Genomic DNA, 8,485 nt, shown 5'->3' on the forward strand with positions numbered 1-8,485 from the left:
AAGTACAGTAAACTTGACCACATCACATACAAGAAATTTACACAATTTACAAAGTGGGTTTCTGTAGAAATGCTATGAACAGAAAGTACTGAACCTGTGATAGCTCTTTGAACAGCCGCAATTTAGAGAAATAAAGTTTAACTTTGGCCAAACTGACAAGCTAACAGCTAGTCTGAGCAGGGCTAAGACCACGCCAGATTGATGCATTTCATGCAAACACATTATTATTATTATTATTATTTTAGGTCTACAGTTTCATCACACAACTCTTCCTGGGACATTCCTGCTGGACAAGCTTCAGGCAGCACATGCTCCTGTTTATGCTTGTAAATCGTCACAATCGTCATGTTTGAATATCCACGTGCAGTAATATGACCATGACACTGGTGTAAATGTATAGAAAACAGTGTTTGCATGAACAGCTATGAAATTTATGAGGTTAAAATACACAATAAATAAACTGCTTCTTCAAATTTAGGTTGTCCAAAGAGTTATTTACTCCAGATGACATAATATATCTGAACCTTTCCATAAAAAACTCCACTTCAAAATCTCTGAAATATCGCTTCAATGAGCCGGAAGAGTTATAATTTCAGCTTGAATCATTATTTTTACTATTTAAATTTGTTAGACATTATTCAATAAATAAACAGGATTTTGTGCCAATCCTCTGGATGTGTAATAATAAACATCATATCAAGTTTTTGTCAATCTAATGAGGCTTTGCGTTGTTTCTTCTGTATTTTGGGAGTAAATCAACTGGTTCAGTTGATCAAGATTAGTGTTTTTTCCCCTTGTGGTAACAACCCCTTCAGATAAAGCACATTTGCTGTGTGAAGTGAAGTCCATTCAGGTGACGCCACTGAGTTCACATTGTGGTCTCACTGTTGAGGTGGTTGAATGAGTCGTTCTCTTGGCAGATCAGCTGGTAGGGCTTTTTGTTCTCCTCGATCACAGAGTTGCGCACCTCGGCGTCTTGATTCTGCAGCTCATCACGGGAAAGGTGTTCCACGATGCCGGCCCCGAGCGAGTCTCCGAGCACGTTGGTGGTGGTACGCAGACGGTCCCTGTGGCGATGAGAGAGAAAGAGGGCATCAGAGAAGACAAGAGACTTGCAGACCAAAAGCAATGGTATAGGACTGCTACAGAAATGCTAGGTGGCTTTCTGATGTGTCGCTCTGCATTGTGCATCAATAACCTTCAAAGATGTGTGACCTCTGGTCTCTCTGAAGCTTAACAGTGACATTTAGGCTGGTGCAATCCCAGACCAATCCCCATCAAGCTGACATTTAGAGGGAACTCACAAGAACCAATCCACAGCGATGATCAGCGTTATGTCCTCTGTGGGCAGTCCCACCGATGTCAATACGATCACCATGGTAACCAGGCCAGCCTGAGGGATGCCTGCTGCTCCGATGCTGGCAGCAGTTGCTGTGATACTGAGTGGGCGGTAGGAGGGAAGGAGAAGAGAGTGGAGACATCTCATGAAGGGAAACAAACAAACAGCACATGTGCACTCCTGCTGGCAGTAGTACAGTGATGAAGCAGCGCGAGAAATTATTGCACCACCTTCCACAAACTATCACACATGATTATTGGAGACTGTGTGAAACACTGCTAGTATGAAGGAGTTATTCAAAGTGCAATAAATGGATTTCAACAGTCAGTTCTCTTATGGCATACTGTCATGCAAGGTTTTATTTTGTTTTCTTACTCCAGCACATCCTATTCAAATGTTTGATGTGCTTCCTGTGGAAGTCACCAAGTTCTGCAAAAACATGTTAATAACCCCATTCCTTTTAATCCGGTTTTGTTGTTACAAAAACCTGAAATTGTACAATAATGGTATCAGTGATTCTGGACAAATTTATTATTATTATTATTTTATTTATTGTCTTTTATTTAACTAGACAAAATCTATTCTGTTCACTCATTTCCTTTGCAATGGAGGCCTGGACCTGAAGGCAGCCTAAACAGACATATTTTGATTTGGCAGTCTTGGCTAAGTTGTCATCAAAAGAATGTACCGGTACTTATCGTGCATGTTTAGAAAGGCTGGACATTTAAATAAATCCCTGACTTCACATTTAATTTTACTGAGTACTGTATTTTTAGGTCAATTGAGTTACCTGATGGTGAGAATCTGGCCAAAGTTCAGGTCCATGTCATTTACTTGAGCAATGAAGATGGCTGCCACAGCTTCATACAGGGCAGTGCCATCCATGTTAATGGTGGCGCCAACAGGAAGGACGAAACGTGTCACTCGTTTGTCCACGTGGTTATTTTCTTCAAGACATCGGAAAGTAATGGGCAGGGTAGCAGAGCTGAAGCAAACACACACACACAAAACAGACACGCAAAAAAAACACAAACAAAATGGTGACACCCACAGTCATCATCTTAAAAAACAGATTTACATATTTGCAAAGTTAGCATTTTATTTATTCTTGCCCAGTGCATACCAAAAAAGAAGCACAATAAACATCTTGTTTGAGATCTCCAAAGTTTTCTATACATATCTAATCCAGTGAAGCTTGAAATTTTGTGAACACTTTAGTCTATAGTTCTGCATAAATATGACCTAAATCATCATCAGATTTTCACACAAGTCCTAAAAATAGAAAGAAAACCTGGTTAAACTAATGAGACATATATATATACTTGGTCAATTATTTACTGAGAAAAATGATCCAATATTACATATTTATTAATTAGTGGAAATACCTCTTTAAACAGTCTGGTTGGGATGGGATCTAGAAGACATGTTGATGGTTTGGATGAAGATAATATTTTTTGACAATTCAGAGAACTCAACAGGACAAAAACAGTCCAAATATAAATCAGGTTCTAGTAATATTTCTAAAGTTGCCTCATCTGACAGGGAATCAGAGGCAATAGTAGGAAGGATGATTTGAATTTTCTTCCTAACCGAAATAATTTAATTTAAAAAGAATCGTGTGAAGTCATCACTGCTTATAGTTGTAGGGATACATGGTTCAACGGAGATAGGATTTTTCATTAGTCTAACTATAGTACAGAACAGAAACCTGGACTTATTTTTATTCTCATCTATTAACAATGAATAATATACTGTTCTAGCTTTACAGAGTGCTTTCTTATATGTTAGCAGGCTATCTCTCCAAGTTAAATAAAATTCTTCCATATTAGTGGAGCATTATTTTTTTTCCAGCTTTATAGATTTTTGAAGCCAAGATGGGGTAGAGGCAGAGCAGCCAACTCGGGACCCAAAAGTCCCAGTCTCGATCCCCAGCCATTCCCACATGTCACGATGTCTTTGAGAAAGACATCTAATCCCTAATTGCTCGCCAGGCACCTACATAGTTGTCCAATGCTGTATCCCATTTGCAATGGGTTAAATGCAGATAACCAATTTCACCATTGTATGGGAACAAACAATGATGACAACACATTGCACTTTACTTTACTTTACTTTACTTTACTTTAGATGCCTGTTTTAAAGTACATAACTCAGAATTGAACCAAGGAACCAGCTTCCTCTGATTGATTACTTTCTATTTCAATAGATCAATTTTATCAAGTGAAGTTTGCATTGAAGTTGTAAAATTATCAATCAGACCATCCAAGTCACTGCTCTCTGGTGCATTACTCTGCTAGACAGAGGAAAACACTGATGGAAGAGATTGTTTAAATTTGGTTACAGCATTTTCTGATAAGCACCTGCTATAATGAAATATACTCTCAGTGAATGTGTAGTCAGTTAATGTAAACTCAAAGGTTATTTAAAAAATGGGAAGAGAAAACATGATTTTGAGGATGTTTTAGTAAGTACTAATATCTATGCCATAAGTCAGAACCAGATCAAGAGCATGATGATGAGAATGAGTAGATGTGCGGACGTTTTGGGTAAAACCAATTGATTATATTAAATTATTAAAGGCTATGCTTAAGCTACATCGACATGAATTTTGAAATCTCCTATTGTTATTACTATCAGTATTCAATCAGGCAGGCAAAAAAAACTCTGAGAATTAGGACAAAAAATGAGAGCAAGGGCCGGGTGGACAATAGAGAACAAGTAAAAGAGTTTTATCTGGTTTCCATTCTGGATGAGAAAGACTGAGGGACAATGACTCAAAAAATGTAATAACAGGACGTGTAGTTTTTGTACTTCAAAAGCATAGTAGAACAAACAGTGTTACTCACTTCACTTAAATGTCACAATGAAATGGCTAATTGTTGTATGTTTGTTTAGCAGTTTAAACAGTGATATGTAATGCTGTTTCTTTAACATAGCATCTCAAATTTTTTGCAAAAGCGTATTTATTTTGAGAATTTAAAACAAATTAAAAATAAATGAAGAAGCACTCTGTGACAGTGGTGAGAAATTTTATATCACGACTCAGGGAGGGCAGTCATGTGTCTAAATCAAATGAGCACAAAGTACGGCCAGAGAGAAAAGAACACCGAAAAGCATTCACATGAAGATATTTACCTGGAGGATGTCCCTAAGGCAGTGATGAGTGCCTGCAGCAGGCCTCCGATGAAACTGTAGGGGTTCCTTCTGGTTACCACAAAGTAGAGCAGCGGCAGGACAAAGAGTCCATGGATGAGAAGTCCCACAATGACAGATACAGTGTACATCCCCAACTGACCGCCCACTTCCGCCAGGTCCTTCATCTCCACAATTTTCCCTGCAATCAGAAACAGGATTCCGACAGGGGCGTACCTGGGAGGAAAGGCAATTCAGACAAAGGATGGAAGGAGATGAACTGCAGCACTTGCAGAATTACGTCACAAGTTTTACACGAGAAGCTGCAAGTGTGCCTTCACCGACCAGATGATGATGGCTACCAGCCTCATGATGGCTTCATTTAAGCAATCAAAGAAGTCCCTCAAAGCCTGGCCCTGCTGCTTCATGTTGCCAATAACCAGACCGAAGCACATGGAGAAGACCACCAGACCCAGAGCGTTCACTCCACCAGAGGAACCAGACACAGGAACAGTTTCTTCCACCGTCTCCTACGAGATGGAAAAGCATAACCTGGTTTATCGTATCTGCAAGTACAGCTGGATCTGAGTACGCAGTAGTGTCTGTGTACCTGTATGGTGTGCAGCACTCTGCTGAAGTTTACGGTCAGATTAGATTCTGTTATATTCAGAGAGTCGGTGAGGTTCAGAGTCACTGTCACATTCCTCGTGTGAACAATCTTCTTGTACACAGTTTTGTACTGCAACATTAAAATAGAACCCATGACACACTCTAAAATTCATAATACAACGGTGTTTAATAAGTTTTTTGTTCTAACTTTAGGCCTCGATGGTTTATCTGTGAGCCTGATTTAGTGTGAAATGAAAATAAAGAAGAAGCTATGATATAAGATATGAAAATTTAATTGCGTCAAGGTGTTTATTTCAAATGTCAAACGAACCACAGTTTGTAAGACTGAACAACCTTACCTGCATGAAGCACGCCTCCACCAGATTTGGAGGAAACATGTTTCTGAACGAAAATAAAATAAAATAAAAAGTAAATTTAAAAAATGGAACGACACCAACTAATTGAAACCATTTTAAATTATTTGATTATAAAAAATATTTATCAATAACCCAGCAAGAATATCTAAATGTAATTTTACCATGTGCGTGTTTGTACTTTCTACAAGAATATAGATCCTTTCACATAATTACATCTTTTCTTGTACTCAGATAATGAAAGTCTTGGACGTCTTACCTGACGAGGTCCAGAAAAGCATCAGCAGCCTGAACTGGTTCAATATTTCCACTTTTAACCACCGGACTGTCCCGGCTGCCTCTCCCCGGCCGGATGATCATGACGATCACGATGCCAATGAACACCGCAGTCAGGGTGGTGACCATGTAGTAGACCACCGCACGCACACCCATCTTACCTGACGCTTTGCTGTCCAGAGAAGAAATGCCTAAAACAGTAAGAATAATTTTGAGAACCTAGTCTGCAAATTTACAAGTTGACTAGTGAATAATAATCGAAAAAATAAAGTTAATTTGTAAATAAAATCAACTTAATGGGTTAGTTTATTTTTTAGGTGGAGCATTTCTTTTCATATATATTCTGTCTTACACAGATATTATCTTATCTGACCCCATTCACCCCCAAAAGACACACGGTGTCCCATTTTTATCTAATTTCATTAGTTTTTGTTGACTGTGATTAACTGATCGGGTGTTTTAGCAGCCATGGTGTGAAGTTAATGTTGTAACACAGACATTGAGAAAATTATAGCAATATAAACAACTTCAACATGTAAATGATATAAAATATTTAATACAGTGTTTGTTCAAACTGCAGTGAAAGGTTTGAGTCGGAGCTGTGTGGTGAAAATGAGATTTGGAGTGGGCTCTGTTTTGAGCAACGTTTAGTTTGACTACTGATAATTTATTCCTGATTCTCCTGACTGAAATTGCTCTGACTGCCTTTTGCAGGTAAGATACTGACTACTCACAAATACTCTAACCTAAATATTAAGCGTGTGGGTTAAAGCCAACCTGTGACCAGACTGGAGACAATGAGAGGCAGCACCAGCATCTTGAGCATTCTCATCAGGAGCTCCCCAGGAAAGGCAAAGTACTTGATCTCTCTCAGCGACAGGTTGTAGGGGCGTAAAGCAAAGCCCAGGAGCACACCTGAATAAAAACACATTCACACAAATCAAAAGCAAGTCAAAGAAAGTCAAGTACTGACAAAACAGCAGTTTGAAATTGAGGTTTCTGCTGACCCAGAGCCACTGCGGCGACAGTGAGCAGAACAAACAGGTTCCTCTTGAGGAAACCTTTCAGGCTCTTCTTGTTGATGGAGCCGATCCTCTCCTTCATGACGCTGGCTCTCCTCTCCATGGCTCGGCGTAGTCGCCTCCTCAGGTCTCCTTCGTCTGGCAGCTGGGGCTTGTCCTCGTCCTCGTTTAGGAAAAGACTCGTACTGTTGGGCGGCTTCTCGTTCATAATAATCTCCAACACCTGGTCGAGGAGGGACGTCTCGTGGGAAACTGTAAAAACGTTAAAGGAGATTTGTTTTGTTTTTTCTTATTTAAGAAAACAATTCAAAGCAAACATTCTGTTTACAGATTATTTTTTAAAATTGTATTTGTAAAACATATGCTAAGTCAGTATGCCCTTCAAAAGGGCTGTCTGTTGTCCTGCCCGTAACTTCTGATCCGCTCAAGACAGAACTTCATGCGTCATCACTAGAAGAGGTTTGGTATGCAAAGTTCACCATTCAAGCTCAAATATCAAGGTCACAAATCAAGGTCAAAGTTACAACCAGATCTTTACTTGTCCCACCCACAACTTCTGATCCACTCAAGATAACTTAATAAAACTTGACACACATTTGTATTTTATTACTCCAGCTCTAAGATCAAGGTCACAAATCAAGATTAAATGTTATACAAGACCTTTGCTTGTTCGAGGATTGCTCTGTTATTACTGTATAATAGTTTGTTCATGGGTGTATAATGTGCTGTATGATTTATTACGTTATTGCCCCACTTTTCATTAAATCTACTTTACATCTAATCTAAAATAATCTCCATGAAACACAAACTCAATCTGTGGAAAACAAAATATATGAAAAACAGTCCCATTTGAACAATAGCAATATTTTTTTGTTTGATTTGTGATAAATAACTTCTCAAATAACAATGTTTATTAACACTAAATGTAGAATTTGTAGCTGGTTGTCTCACCTGTCTTACTGGTAATACCACTTACTGGGAATAAAGTACCGTAAACACTGTCATGACCTGAACAAATGGCCAACAGTTCCTTAATAACAACTAAAGCTGGATAAGCTCCCTGTGTTGAATTAAAACATAAAGGAAGCTGGCTTTAAAGACCCACTGTGATCAGTTTTCCAAGTGTTAAAGGAAAAGACCTACAACATAATACTTTGGAGCTTTGTTGGTCTTACCGTGTGTCTCTTTTCCCTCGTGTGTGAGTAGCACGTGGCTGTCGCTCACTTCTTATCTATCTGGGCTACAGCAAAACTTCCTCTGACACACCCATTGCAAATAGACTGCACATACACAACAGTGCACAGCTAGTTCTTTGTTTATTTATCCTTCATCAGGACTTACTATAACTTTATTCTTCCCTGAGGGGTTACACACAAATGGCTGAATTATTCTTTCTTAATGATTTTGATTTGTCTAATTTTTTTGAGTTCCTGTGCTCACAAGCATAGTAAAAAAAAAACTTAAATATTGGGCAGAAAGAATGATGATCCTCTCAAACACATGACTTCAATTGAATTGTTTAGATCTGTTCTCTTTTTTACTTCTTAGTCTGTGTAACTGCATTGCAAACATTTAACCAAAAAATGCACTTTGGTCTTGATGTTTTACAAACCCAGATTTTAGAGAGCACTGCTGATCCTGTTGATCAATTTCTGAATGCTGTATGTGGATGAAGAGGCAGATTATCAACAAACCTCATTACAATAACACTTAAATGATATGTGATATATATA

The 8,485-nt window shown here is 38.6% G+C and overlaps 1 protein-coding gene across 1 annotated transcript; it reads right to left on the reverse strand.

Annotated features, from left to right (window-relative positions):
* Positions 1 to 480: 480 nt before the first annotated feature.
* On the reverse strand, positions 481 to 7,946 carry slc1a6 (solute carrier family 1 member 6). The gene is made up of 11 exons (XM_037674667.1): positions 7,928 to 7,946; positions 6,738 to 7,004; positions 6,508 to 6,645; positions 5,714 to 5,921; positions 5,440 to 5,482; positions 5,082 to 5,210; positions 4,817 to 5,001; positions 4,475 to 4,708; positions 2,130 to 2,324; positions 1,305 to 1,439; positions 481 to 1,067 (listed from the first exon to the last, which is right to left on the reverse strand). The coding sequence occupies exons 2-11, from the start codon at positions 6,958 to 6,960 to the stop codon at positions 869 to 871; spliced, it is 1,689 nt and encodes a 562-aa protein (XP_037530595.1). The 5' UTR covers positions 6,961 to 7,004; positions 7,928 to 7,946; the 3' UTR covers positions 481 to 868.
* Positions 7,947 to 8,485: the final 539 nt, after the last annotated feature.

The sequence above is a fragment of the Nematolebias whitei genome, chromosome 3, assembly GCF_014905685.2.
Source record: "Nematolebias whitei isolate Nwh7 chromosome 3, NemWhi1, whole genome shotgun sequence".
NCBI classification, from domain to species: domain Eukaryota; kingdom Metazoa; phylum Chordata; class Actinopteri; order Cyprinodontiformes; family Rivulidae; genus Nematolebias; species Nematolebias whitei.

Excerpts from the sequence above, each read along its gene's own strand:
- slc1a6 (XM_037674667.1), bottom strand. The coding sequence starts at position 6,960 with ATGAACGAGAAGCCGCCCAACAGTACGAGTCTTTTCCTAAACGAGGAC. Across the intron at positions 5,211-5,439 it reads TGGAGGCGTGCTTCATGCAG|TACAAAACTGTGTACAAGAA; the intron begins GTAAGGTTGTTC and ends TTAATGTTGCAG. Across the intron at positions 2,325-4,474 it reads GCCTTAGGGACATCCTCCAG|CTCTGCTACCCTGCCCATTA; the intron begins GTAAATATCTTC and ends TGTTTGCTTCAG.